At 44.3% G+C, this 14,723-nt stretch overlaps 1 protein-coding gene and 1 long non-coding RNA gene across 4 annotated transcripts in view; one reads left to right on the forward strand and one right to left on the reverse strand.

Annotated features, from left to right (window-relative positions):
* The window catches only part of PDZD7 (PDZ domain containing 7), a 608,602-nt gene that overhangs the window by 284,005 nt on the left and 309,874 nt on the right, over window positions 1-14,723 (reverse strand). For 2 of the 3 annotated variants that reach the window (XM_069239534.1, XM_069239537.1), the window contains one exon: window positions 12,810-12,976. In XM_069239534.1, the coding sequence (XP_069095635.1) occupies window positions 12,810-12,976 (167 nt within the window). The remainder of the gene's footprint in view (window positions 1-12,809; window positions 12,977-14,723) is intronic. The other variant, XM_069239535.1, reaches the window with a different exon arrangement.
* Window positions 1-14,723, forward strand: part of LOC138300316 (uncharacterized) — a 183,245-nt gene that overhangs the window by 82,489 nt on the left and 86,033 nt on the right. The gene's annotated exons all lie outside the window — the stretch shown is intronic.

Consider the following 14,723-nt stretch of genomic DNA (forward strand, 5'->3'; position numbering starts at 1 on the left):
AAATAATAATAATAATAATATTTGCCCTGGCGCCTAGAGGTTTCTGCCCCCCTCGGGGGCAGATCGGCCTAATAATAGGCCGATCTGCCCCAAGGGGGGGCAGAAATGGGCTAAAATAAATTTGCCCCCTCAACCCCCCCCCCCGGGAGCGACCCTTGCCTACGGGATCGTTCCCCCTGTGTGACATTGGCAGCAAAAAAAAAAATCCCCGGTGCCTAGTGGTTTCTGCTCCCAAGGGGGGCAGAAATGGTCTAAATACAATTTGCCTCCCAGGGGAGCGACCCTTGCCTAATGGGTCGCTCCCCATCTCTAAAAAACCAAACAAAAAAAAAAAACACCAACAAAAAATTTGCCCTGGCGCATAGAGGTTTCTGCCCCCCCTGGTGGAAGATCGGCCTAATAGTAGGCCGATCTGCCCCCAGGGGGGGCAGAAATGGCCTAAAATAAATTTGCCCCCCCCAACCCCTCCCGGGAGCGACCCTTGCCTACGGGGTCACTCCCCCTGCGTGACATTCCCCGGTGCCTAGTGGTTTCTGCCCCCCTTGGGGACAGATTGGCATAGCAAAAATTGGCCAATCTCCCCCCAAATGGGGCAGAAATGGCCTAGCTACAATTTTTTTCCTCCAGGGGAGCGACTCTTGTCCAAGGGGTCGCTCCCCATCTGTAAAACAAAAAAAACAAAAAATCCTCGGTGCCCCTTGGGGGCAGATCGGCCAAATCAAAATAGGCTGATCTACCCCCCAGGGGGGCAGAAATGGCCTAAAATAATCCCCCCCCCCCAGGGGAGCGACACTTGCCTAAGGGGTCGCTCCCCTTGCCTAAGGGGTCGCTCCCCTTGCATGAAATTTACGAAAACAAAAAAAACTCCCTGGTGTCTAGTGGTTTCTGCCCCCCTTGGGGGCAGATTGACCTCATCAAAATAGGCCAATCTGCCCCCAAGGGGGGCAGAAATGGCCTAAATATAATTTGCCCCCTATGGGAGCGACCCTTGCCTAAGGGGTCGCTCCCCACCTAAAGAAAAAAAACAAATAGAAAAAAAAAAAACAAGATCCCTGGTGCCCTAGAGGTTTCTGCCCCCCCTGGGGGCATATCGGCCTAATGATAGGCCGATCTGCCCCCAGGGGGGGCAGAAAAGGCCTTCCCAAAAAAATGCCCCCCCCTGGGAGCCACCCTTGCCCAAGGGGTCGCTCCCTTATGTCACTTTCAGAAAAAAAAAAAAAGCCCTGGTGTCTAGTGGGGTTTCAAAATCCGGATTGCAAGCAATTCGGCTTTTGAAACCCTGGGAGAGACTTCAAAGGGAAGGTAATACATTTCCTTCCCTTTGAAGCCCCTCCGGGCCTCCCCCACGTGATTGAAAGAGAAATGCTGAGCATTTCTCTTGCTTCCAGCGCGATGGGGGAGGCCCCTGTGACAAATCAGCGTCACAGGGGAGGTGGGGGGGTCGGGGGTGGAAGGGGAAGGTCTTCCCCTTCCATCCCCGCCTGGGGGGGGGGAGGGGGGTGCACAAGGGGGGCGCGCTCCCCCAAGTTCCAGTGCCTTGGAGGAGGTGACCTCGTCCAAGGCACACGGGAACTGTAGCCTTGGACGAGGTCACCTCGTCCAAGGTACAGAAGCGGTTAAGTCACCATGGTAACACTGTTCAGAAGCACATGACATAAGAGGTTGAAGGATGAGGAAGCGCAAGAGATTCCACTGAGTAGCATGAGAAGAGGGACTAAGCAAAAATAGGCAATGCTAAAGGTGGTAATGCATGAGGAACTCAAGGCCACCAGAGAACATTGAAGAATCTGGTGTTGAGTTCACTGGACATGGCAGCCTGCAATCTCAAGATCATTTGTACTGCAGGAGGGATATAGAACATTAAAGGTGTCATGGAATTAATGAACTACTATGTTACATTGACATAAGGTATATCTGCCTTAACACTTAGATTCTTTTGTATAGCAGTTAACAAAATGGGTGTTGTTAAGCAGTACTTGAGTTGCTCTCTCTCTACATGAAAGAATGATTAGTTAGGGACCAGAGGAGAGGTTAGATTACAAATTTTGAGCCCTAACCACTATAGAAATCGCAAATTTATAAACATTCAAGAAGAGGATGAAACAGTATCTCTTTTAAGCTATGTAAGTAAATATAGTGCCCTTTCTGGTTTTTCAGTGCTGTATACACATTTAAAGAAGAAATACTGTTTCAGTAGATTGGCTTCTGACAATTTTAGTGATCTATTGCTAATGTAGTGGTTGAACCTTGCAGATAGAAATTTAGGGCCCAGCCCTATGTAGGCTCTAAAAGTAAACAAAATGATTTTAAAAAGAACCCTTTTATGGATTGGCAGCCAATGAAGAGATTTTAAAGCTGTTGAAGAAGAAGTTCTCTTAGGTAGTTAGAGTACTGCCTTTGAGGCCATGTGTTGTACAATTTGAAGTCTATGAAGTACTTGTTTTGAGAACCCTGAAAACAGGCTATTACAATAGTCTAGCCTGGAGGTGCTGGGGTGTAAGCTACCAATTTTCTGGCCACTAACGGCAGAAGATTGAAAAATGAGTTTGCACGTTAACCAGATCAATTGGAGGAATAAGTTATATTCAAGCATGATAATAATGCTAAATAATTGTCTTCTAATTCATTGAGATATATATATATATATATATATATATGTGTGTGAAATACGATGCTCACTTCAGTGTCTGTCTGGAAAGTTTCAGGGTGATCCGTCAAGTGGGGCTGAGAAAAAAGGAGGGTCTCCCAAAACGGTTTATCCCCATGCATTTTCCATAGGGATTTTGAAAAGGAACCGCCCGAACCACTGGCTGAAATTGAACTAAATTTGGCATATAGGTAGCTCCTAGTCAAGAAAGCGCCCTTTTTATTTGGTGTAAATCCGTTCAGTAGTTTTTGAGTAACTAAAGAAAAAACACATTTGGGACCACCACCTCCCCAGGGCTAAAATACAATAATTACCGGGGTCCATTTCAGACCCTCAAACACCATTACCTTTTTGGGGCAATACTCATTGGGGGGTGGTTATGTGGCCCCCCCTCAAGGAACCAATGATGGCCCTGGGGACCACCACCCACCAGAACCGGCTATGTCCTGGGATGCCGACCCCCAGGAAATAGCTGTTTGCTTTTGCTTGGCAGAAATCGGAGTTTTCATCTGTTTCCCTGCATGGAAATATGCGTGCAGGGAAATAGATGAAAACATTGTTCCCGCAAGCAGGGAGCTGCTATTTAAAGCAGGTCCATGCTTGCGGGAGCAAGCATGTGGGGAGCCTGCTAGGACCGCGGGCCGTCATGCTCCCCCCCCATGGTCCTGCCACTCTCTCTCTTCCATCCCATCTCATCCATCCTCACATGTATGGGTTGACTGTCATAGGTATTTCTAGAAGCAGCACAGTAGGGAGTCACCTATGGCCTAAAGGTTAAGGTCACAGACCCTCACAGTGAAAGTTGAGGGCTCTACTTCAGGTGTGTCCGTGGTTATTTTCTTCTATAATTTATTTTAAACTTCAAAATGTAATGTTCATACTGAATGGTGATCTCACTCACTTTAATTGACAAATACATTATTATTTCAATTTGTCAGAACTATCTCATTCTGAGTATATCATTCATCAAAACCTAAAATCTATCTCCCCTCACTCTCTTTCTCTCTCAATTTCTCTTTCAATCTTTCACCCAGCCTCACATCCACTCAGACCCTCATGCACCCACTCACAGACCCACTCAGACCCTCATGCACCCACTCACGGACCCACTAGGACTCTCACAGACCCACTGAAACCCTCCTGCACCCACTCACAGACCCACAGACACTGATGCACCCACTCACCCACTCACACACTCAGATAGACACTCTCATAGCCACTCTCACACCCAGATACACTCTTTCACACCTATTCTCACACCGAGAGAGACAGGGTGCAGCCAACTCTTTAGCGGGTTGGCCGTAAGGTGTGGCTGCCATCGGGTGGTTGGATTAATGTATAGTGATAAAAATTACTTTACGTTAAAAAAGCCATAGATATTCACTAAAAAAATAAAGGTTACAGGGATGTTAGAGTTACGAAATATATAAATCAACAAAAACATAGAAATTCACATATCAAACCAAAGGTTACCAGGAAGTTATAGTTAGGCTCATATTTTAAATGTACAAAACCATAGAAATTCACTTATCATATTTAAGAGTTATCTCAAGTAACTATAACTTGTGCTCTAAGGTAACTATAACACGCACCCTCGCCATGCACTGCTAATTACCTCACAATTTACGGAACTCATGACATCTCTGATAACATCACTGATAATATCAATATAATATGTGCAGTAAAGAATTTTATGAAAAAACTGTGGATATCGGGAGAGAGAGTTACAGTTACCTTAGGGCATGAGTTATATTTACTTGAGATAAATAACTAGCTGTGAGGAGCACGGAGAGGGAGTGCAAAGCACTCCCCCTCAGTGCGCATGTATGTTTGGCTGGCCATCTCAGGCCGGCCAAACATACATGCACACTAGGCTCTCTCCATCCCAGCAACACAGGGACTCCGTTGCTGGGTTGGAGGCAGCAGGCAGAGACTTTGTCTGCCTCGGAGCGCCCTGGCCAGGCACACTGTCCAATCATAATGCTTCTTTCATGCTGCCTGCAGCATGAAAGCAGTTTAGGATTGGATGCAGGGCAGACTGGGAGACTGTACCTGTAGTGGAAGAGTGGAGAGGAGCAGCGGGGATCGGACTAGTGAACCAGCCCACCCTGTTTTCCTCCCGCAAGCCACCACTGATAGTGTCATTTACAAAGCCATCCTAAGCAGAACCTTCGCATATCTGGCTGACAACTAATGGCAGTTCTCAGCACACCTACAGTCAGGAAAAAATCAGAAAGGTGGCAAAGAAGTGTGAAAAAAAAAAAAATCAACAGACTGTCTCATCTATTTACCCAGTATCTGGAAGAACATCCCTGTATCCATCAAGGCAGCCAATGTAGGAAAAAACTGAAGACACTGCTCTTTAACGCACGCAACTTCAGGATACAGTTAAAGTCCACCTCTGCTCTCAGAACCCATCTACCTCTCCGAGTACTTGCTGGCTATACCTTATTCTTTGACACTGTACCATTGCTATGCTGCTATTTGGCTAGGTTAGCGCTACACGTATATCACATATAAACATACACAGTAATCCCAAAATCCACACAAAAGCATTTCTGTTGAAGAACCACACATACATTCAAATTATGATTGCCTGAACATAAACGTGCAATAAGGCCATGCAACACTAAATTTAAAGTAGCTAGGGGTTTTCAGACATGCAATCACAACAGTGCACAACTCCACTTTCATTCCTAGAAATCACCAAATCGCAAGTTGTTCGTGTCTTTAACCTGGACCCCGAACAGCAGTCAGTAACATTTTGACACCATACAAGTAAGACTTCTAATTCTAGATGGCATTCCGTAACATTCAAAGAAAGGAGAATGACAAACAGGTCCAAGACATACAGAAGAAATATGGATTAACAAGTTAGAAGTCAATTTGATAGGGCTTAAATAAATCTCAGCACCTAACTTGTTTCCAAGTAAAGACTGTTGGTTTTGTAATGGGAAGAGGATGTTACGTGTAAAGATTGGATTAGCGGCAGAACAGTTGGGGGAGGTGGGCAGAGAGGGAAGGGCAAGGCAGGGAGAGGGGGTTCTTGGGACTCAAGAAGACGTGATCGGTCAGAAGTACACATAGGTGAGCACCTCCTAGCTACTTTGGTATAATGGTACACTTTTTAACCTGGAATGTTAAGAGGTTGAACTCGCCCAATAAGCGATCATAATAACGGAAATTCTTTGATGATCACAAATACGACATAGAGGCATTGCAGGAAACACATATCAAGAAATGTGATGGCCATAGGGTGAAGCATAAATACTACCCGCAGATTTGTACGGTGTCCGCGACAACAAAACACTGTGGGGTAGCCTTGCTGTTCCATAGATCCATGCATTTTCAGCTCTCGGGTCACACTTAGATAAAGAGGGCAGGTTTTTGTTGGTCAAGGGATCCTTGGGCAGACGGGTATGTATGATAGCCACAATTTATGCACCTAATAGTGGCCAATCACAGTTTCTTTTGCACTTTCTGGATGTGCTGAGGGGCTTTGCAGAGGGTGAGATAGTGCTCATGGGAGACTTCAATCTAATTTGGGATACCACTCAGGACACAACACACCCTCAGACACCGCTTACTAGTGGCTTTTCCAAATCCGTTAAAATGGCACTTCATAGACTGGGGCTTCTTGACGCTTGGCGTGTGTATCACCCCACCACAAAAGATTACACTTTTTTCTCCCACTCTCATAGGTCCTATTCACGGATCAATTATATTTTCATAAGTATGCCTCTGCGGCAGCTCCTTCGGGCGGCCACTACTCACCCATGCGCTGGTGGAGGTGAGTTTTGAGTGGACTCTCCCGAACTCAAGGAGGGGGCACTGGTATTTCCTACACGTCCTAACTAGAGACTCTACGACTCGAGATGCGCTGCGGAGAGCTATTAGGGAGTTTTTTCAGAATAGTTACAAAGGGGAAACCCCTCTTCCTACCACTTGGGATGCATTCAAAGCTGTCATCCAGGGCACTTGTATCTCTTTAGCGACGTCATTGTATTTGTTAAAGGCTGGAGAGCGATTGGGTTTGGAGAAGGCATTGCAGAAGGCTGAGGGGGTACACAAGCTCTCCCCCACTTGGCAGAATCAGAGGAAGGTAACCTCCATTAAGGGCAAACTGCAGTCTATCTATATGAATAGGGCAGAGATGGCACTACTACGAATCCAGAGGTCTCATTATGATGGGGAGAACAAAATTGATTCCCTCTTGGCTAGGCAATTGTGGATTGATCAATCCAAGGGTTCAGGAACTTCTATACCTGCTTGTATACCTCAGACAACCCAAGTGTTGCCGCCCAGGAAAGCTATGTACGACACGTTCAGCTTCCGCAGGTCTCCATGGACACTAATAAACTCTTAGAGGCCCCCTTCACTCTAGAAGAAGTACAGGAGGCCATTAACTCCCTCCATCTGCATAAGGCCCCGGGTCCAGATGGGTTCACTGCGCATTTCTACAGGACCTTTGGGGCTGAGCTTATCCCACACTTAACTGCACTGTTTAATTTCATACGATCTGAATACACACTCTCCCCTACTATGGGGGGAGCCCTGATCTCACTTATTCTCAAAGAAGGGAAAGATCCTCAGCTATAAGCCCATTGCACTACTTAATCTTGATGCTAAGCTGTACACCAAAATACTGGCACAGCAATTGGAAGGGGTGTTGCCGGATTTGGTTCATCCGGATCAGTCTGGTTTTCTCAAAGGTAGGCAGGCCCATGATAATGTTTGAATGGTTATCCATCTAATGGAAAAGGTGGGGAAGAAGCAGGTCCCAGCTATGTTATTAGCACTAGATGCGGAGAAAGCTTTTGACCGGGTGGAATGGTCCTTTTTAGTGGCAACCCTTCGGCGCTTTGGGTTTGGGGACCAGTTCATAGCTATGGTGATGAGCAACTATTCGGGCCCCCGGTCACGGATATGTGTTAATGGAGTGATAGCGGATTTTTTTCATTTGTCCAGGGGAACCAGGCAGGGATGCCCCGCTTTCTCCGTTGCTTTTTGCGCTCAGCGTGGAACCCTTAGTGGCCCGGATAAGGGCAGATCCGAATGTTCAGGGCATTCAATTTGGCTCCGATCAGCACAAGATTTCTTTGTTTGCCGATGATAATCTGCTTTTTATCACTGAGCCACGCCAAACTCTTCGGGCTGTGTAGGAGGAGTTGAGTCTCTTTGAGCAGGCAGCAGGCTTTAAAGTGAATAAAGGGAAATTCTATATTCTCAATCTAACGGTTCCTGCTGCTGAAATAAGTGTGGTGGCTGCCGCTTCTCCATTTGCCTGGCTAAAAAAGAAATCTTATACCTGTGGGTTCGGCTCACACCTAGGGTGACCGACCTATTTAAGGCAAATTTTCCGCCCCTCCTCAAGACATTGCAAACTGATTTTAAGAGATGGTCCCTCCTTTGGCACTCTTGGCTAGGCCGCATTAATACCATTAAGATGACGGTCCTCCTGCGGTTGTTATATTTGTTCCAAAGTCTACCCATTGACATTCCCCAAGATTATTTTACTGAACTGCACAGGTTGTGTACTCAGTTTATTTGGCAGAACACGAGAGCTCGGCTCTCTAACAAATTGCTTACACGCTCCAGAGATAAGGGCGGGCTCACTCTCCTGGACTTCCTTCTATATTATAGAGCGGCACAGCTCCGGGTTATTGCGGAGTGGTCTCTCCGAGAATCAGATAAGCTGTGGCTGCATATGGATAGGGCAGTGACGGGGCAGACATTGTGGGATGCGTTGTGGAAACCTAGGGGTGACCGCCAGAAAAATGCGCATCTTAGCACCCCCATGGCTACTACTCTTAAGGTGTGGAATACAGTGACAAGTACCCTCCGGCTCACGACCTTCCCCTCGCCACATACCCCAATTCATTATAATGTGGACTTCCCTCCAGGAGTCACACCAGGACCTTTTGATAAGTGGATTGCTGATCTTTTCCATGGGGATCAGGTGCGCACCTTTTAAAATTGCTGTAGGGATGTCCATCTCCCCAGCTCCGAGCGCTTCCATTATAATCAGTTACTCCATTGGGTTACTCAACCTCATATGAGGGTGGCGGCCGTCAGGGAGCTTCTTCCTAGTGAGAGATTTGTTCAGTAGGGGGAGCTGGCGCAGGGCAGCATTTCCACACTATACAGGTTATTGCTATCAGCACAACGTCCGTATGCTCCTTGTTATTTGGAGTTTTGGGAACGGACGTCGGATGGCCCGGTGAAGGAGGGACTTTGGTCCTGACTATTTCAGGAGATAGTCAAATATAACCATTCCTTGGGGACTAGGGCAGCTCATTATAAACTTCTTTATAACTGGTATCTTTACCCGGAGAAGCTAAAAAAACTCTTTCCTCAGGCATCGGATAGGTGCTGGCGTGGATGTGGGATGTTGGGAGATTTTAGGCATATCTGGTGGGATTGCCCTGTAATTCGTCCCTACTGGAATGAAGTTCTGTCACATCTAAAAGAGATTCTGGGCTATCCTATTCCAACATCACCGGCACATGTCCTATTGGGTCTGCGCGCTCCTGAACTGCAACATCAAACGCAGGGTGATCGCTCTATCCTTTGGCTGGCATTGGGGGCAGCTAAGACTGTCCTAGCATCATACTGGAAGAAAAAAGATTGCTATGGAGCATTTCGCTGACAAACTGGTTAACTCTAGAAGGAGCTTTGACTATATTTGGACCCCCTTGTGAGGTTTCTTTCTAGGGGTGTGCCGCTTACTGCCTGTAGTCCACGTCTTAGGGTGTTGCACCTTTACCATGTATAAAGCTCAGTCTGGGTGGGTGAATCCAGGGAAGGAGAGGGGGAGATGTGTCCTGGGGGCAGCTGCATCCCTTACCTTCTGGTACCCCAACCCCCGCTTGTATAACATTCATGGTAGGAATATGGGACATAGAGTTTTGTTGTTAGTTTTATGTTATTGCCATTTCTGTTTTTTCCTTTTAGTTCTGGTTAATCTGTATCATCTTTTTCTGAAGGTTACCTTCAGCAGTTAGTGATGTGGTGTATACTCCGGGGGGATTTGAAAGCTTTACTTGCACTGTAATTTAAATATGGAGAAGCTTCCCCCTTTCGCGAGGGGGACTGAAGACATTTGGCATCCTGCGGGAGAATCTGTGTGATCTGATTTATCAATTTCAGTGTTTCTTAAATGATAAATGTTAATGAAAACAGTTTCACAAAAAAAAAAAAAAAGATTGGATTAGCAGGAGTACTTGTGAGAGGTTGGCGATGAGGACTATAAAAGTGAGCAGGCAACTTTTTAAGGGTTGACATCATTTCATGTTTAATTCTGAAATGTAAAGGGGTTATTTTTGTCTACATTATAGTGAACACTGTTAACATATTTAAGTCTAAGTCTAAGTCTGAAATATTTTCATATTGCTGCAACATTTCCCATGGGACGTTTCAGTAATATTTTAAAGAAGATGATGCATTTTATAATATAAGGATTAAGAAAGAACTCAGGATTTTAAGTGTTATAATAAAAAACTTCTTTAACCACAAGGAGTGCCCAGACAGTGACTGGTTCCCCGATTTGCTGGATTAGTCTATACATTTATTGCTTCTTAAGGATGCCCTCCTAGTCACTGTGGTTAACAAAAGACATACAGCGACGGCAAGAGACTGATATTTACTTTGTTCTAATATGTTATTATGCAGAGCCATGTTATCTGTTGTATTAGGTGTAGTTTCCTCTGATGCAGATCTCCTACGCAAATTATGTTGTGTGTCTTTCAAGGAACCACAACTGCCCAGTGAGGCATACTTGTCCAAACATTTTTAATCTCCTGCTGAGAAATCTTTATTCTACGGATAGATTCCAAAATCTCAAATTCAGACACTTCGTCCCTCCTGGGTCTATCTATCCATCCACAGGTCAATGTTTGCAATCTGTCAAATCAAGTAAAAGGGTCAACAACTACTACAACCGGCTGATTAGAATTACGTTGTTGGGTATGAGGCCCAAAAGCATCATTATGTGGGCAACAACCATTTTCACTTAACACAAATGGAAGCAATTTCTTCAAATCTCTAGGTGAGGAAAGGTTTCAACAATTAGATAAAGGAGAGGAGAACTGTAAATTTAAACAGTTACCTGTGTTACATCTGTCTCAATAAGATAGACTTTTTTGGACATTTCAATTCTTATGCTAAGGAAGGGAGAACAATGAGATTTACTTCCCATTCATATCTCTGATTCGCTCCATAAAAGACAATAGCGATTAACTGCTTTGTTGCTACTAGTGTCATGTGACTTAATCGAAGCACAAAGAAAATATTCCTTTTTAAGCTGAAACCTACCAGAAAGCAGAAGCTATTTGGCTGTGAAAAGATTTCTTGTGGACATTCTGAAAGCTTCCTTGAGAATGCATTGCGCCTATTACTTACCATAGGCTTTATGGTTAGTAACTCACATTTGCTTAATTTCTATTTGCTGGCTTTATTTGTTTTAGGATGTCCAGCTCGATCAAATCCATCCCGTGGAGCATAGCTTGTTAACAGTATTCTTCCATGAGTGCTCGCTTCCTGTAAACATGCCCATACATTTTGTTCCCATCTTGTCCTATTTGCTTTGCATTTAAAGACAGAGGTCAAATGTCAGGCCCTGCCTTCCAAGGGAACTTGGTCTTACTTTTTTTCTCTGACTTCAAAGTGGAAGGAGCTACTTGATAATCTTACTAGTACGGGAAAGGAAAGACTTTTTTCTAGCACACAATAAATGTCTGTATATGAACTATGCTAATATTTCGGAATATATCAGACTGAGGAAAGGACAAATTAAGCACATTTGTGGTAATTCTGGAATGTGGTAACAAATACTTTCATAAATCAAAAATAAATCCACATTTGCACATATTGTCTGTGCGCTGTATCGTTTAATCAGTGAAACTATCTGGGCAAATGTGATGGTAATTTTAATTGAAAATGTGTTGTCTGTAATGGCAGTGTACTACCACATCATGCATACTCCACCCTATGACACTCCACGCCAATTTACTACACTGTACGCCACTCCACTCTACACTACTCCACTACATTCTACTCAACTCTATGCCACTCTACAACACTCCAGTCTATGAAACTCTACTTAGGCCACTGTGCACCACTCCACTTTACACCATATTACTGTACGATACTTTACTCCACTGTATGACCCTCCACTCTACAGCACTGCACAAGCTCTATACCCATCTATGACCCTGCACTGCACTCTATGAAACTCCACTCCACAAGCTTCCCCTCAATGACTCTTCACTCTACGACACTCTACAAACTCCCTCTATGCTGGTTTACTCCATTTTACGCCACTCCACTCTACAACACCCTACTCCACTCTACCCCGCTCTTCCACTCTACACTACTCCACTGTAAGCCACTCTGATATTGCACTCCATTCTATGCCACTTCACAACACTACTCAATTCCCTCTATGCCTCTTTACTCCATTCTACGCCACTCCATTACATTCTATGCCACTCAATAGCCCTACGACCCACCACTCTACTTCACTCCCTCTATGCCGATTTACCCCATTCTACACCACTCCACAACACACTATTCCACTGTACACCATTTCACTGTGGTCCACTCTAACAATCCACTCTACTCTATGCCACTCTAACTCCACTGAATTCCACTCTGCACCACACCACTCTATGACACTCTACCCAATTCTCACTATGCCACTTAACTCCATTCTATACCACTCCACTCTAGTCTATGACACACTATTCCACTCCACCACTCAATGCCACTCCACTGTAGGCCCTTCTATGCCATTCCACTCTACAACACTCCACACCTCTCCACTCTATGCCAGTCTCCTCTACGCCACCAACCTTTAGCCATGCTGAACAGCAGTTACTCTGGTGTAAAACATGGGTAAAACACATTGGCAAAGCCAACAATTCTTGCACAGGCGAGACCTATTGGCTTTTCCAATACTTGTACTGAAGATGTGCTGTAGAAAAAAAAATGGAACTGAGATGAGCATACTGAATGTAGTGCCACTATGGTGTCCATAATGTTCCTGTATACACAGGCCCCACGGTGTATTGACTGAACCGTCGCGCTTCTTCTACTCAGCAAAGCATTGAGAAATAAAGTGATACTGTGTGTAGGTGGAGAAAGAGTTCGGAATAGAAATTACCCTTCTGCAGTGGCGGCAGACCGCTACAACTTCATCCTCATTCAGTAGCCTCCTCGCCATGTCTTCGATCAAGGCCAGTCTGCTCTCTGCTGATGTGTGCCCATTTCCATTGGACTGATCCCTTTGAGAGCCAAACGTAAAAAGTGGGCGGCTCCTCTCCTTTTCTACTGAGAACAACATATTTTAATGAAAATGTTACATAGTCCTATTGGAAATAATTCCTGGAAAACAACAACACCCAATTCGCGTCTTGTTATCCTTAAATTCTCAAAACCAACAAACAGACATCATAACTGCTACAGAAAAGCTTATGCGTGCCAATCGGGTATCTCGCAAGAAAGAGGCAGCAAAACTTTTACAAAAACGCATATTACGGGACATTTTTTCCTCAAGGGCAAGCACAGCACGCAAAGAATATTAGTTTTTTCTTATTTCTTAAATTTGTAAACAAGTCCGTATCAGAAAGGTGCACTTGAGAATGCACAAAACACATCCACAGCCAAGAAATAAAATAATTAGCTTTGTATTAAGTTCTAAATAAAACAGATACTGCTTCAGGACACGGAATTTTTTTTTCATACTTGGCGGTGTTCTGTCATACCGGAGCATGCAAGGACAGCAACAAATCCCATTGTGTTAAAGGGATTTCGGCTTGTTCCATAAGCCAATTGGTCTCATTGGGAATGAAAGGCATTCGAGCTCAAACAGAGACGACAGGGAAGCAATGGGACTTATTGCAAATAAAGTGTCCCAATTGAAGGAGCAGAGGTAATATTATGCTAATATCTCCTGCCATCGCCGGGTGTTCTTCACTCTGATTTACAGCGGCAGACAGCAGCCGTATTCTGTTAAATCATAAAGTATCAGATTACCTACATAAGTAATACCTCACCAATAAGTGATGGGATTGGTTAAAAAGAAGGGTACACTCCTCTGAAAGACTGTGGATGCTCATGTGTTACATGTAATCCGATTCTTGGGACGTATATTTTATATCTTCTTCTGTAATATTTTGGTCGCGAAGCATTTCAATGCCAACTTCTTTACGGGAATATGCGTTTAATATGCTATTTCATGACACAAAAAGAGGTTTTGCATTAAAACTATTAATAATAAACAATAACAACAATTGTTAATAAGGTTAAGTGTACCCTGTGTGCACAAAATATGGGTTTACAAATGTACTGTTCATAGAAGATCATCTCGTCACCACAACAGATCTCCTCACTTGAGAAACCTTTGCTCTTTCTAGAAAATACACCATTCCCACCTAAAACGGACATCCTCCTCTTCAGTAGAAAAGGTCAAATCCTCGCATACAGTGATCTTTACTGCACTAAAAGTGGCCTTCTTGCACCGGACACAGAACATCCTTATTTAACAGGACCTTCTGCTCTCTAAGCCAGACATGTTCTCAATGGAAAAATTGACCAACTTCATTAAATAATTCCACTTCCCAACTTGAAATAGATATTTCACCTAATAAAACAGCCCTCACACACACTATAGGGGATTTCTTCATCACAACATGTCACAGCCATGTTCATTTACTGACTGAGCATGAGGTATAAGAAAAGGATTCTTCAACTGAGTGAGAATGCAAGCAATTGAACATGAAATCACACCCCACACCATCTGGCAGTGAAAACCAGCAAACTGCATGCAAGTGAAGTGAAACTCTGCTACTTTACCCCTTTTTAGACTTCTTATTACAAACTTCTGGACAACGTTGCCTTTATCCAGCGAAAAGAAGTGGCGAGGGGACAAAAAAAGATGACAAAACACATTTTTTGTAAAAAAGGAACTAGAAATTGAGGTGCATCTTAACTGGAAAGAAAGAGAAGAGCAATGGGAGGCAGGCTCTTCCAAATTCAAAGACTAATATCAACTTCACTACAGAACCATCTTCTCTAA

The sequence above is a fragment of the Pleurodeles waltl genome, chromosome 6 (genome assembly GCF_031143425.1).
Source record: "Pleurodeles waltl isolate 20211129_DDA chromosome 6, aPleWal1.hap1.20221129, whole genome shotgun sequence".
Lineage (NCBI taxonomy): Eukaryota > Metazoa > Chordata > Amphibia > Caudata > Salamandridae > Pleurodeles > Pleurodeles waltl.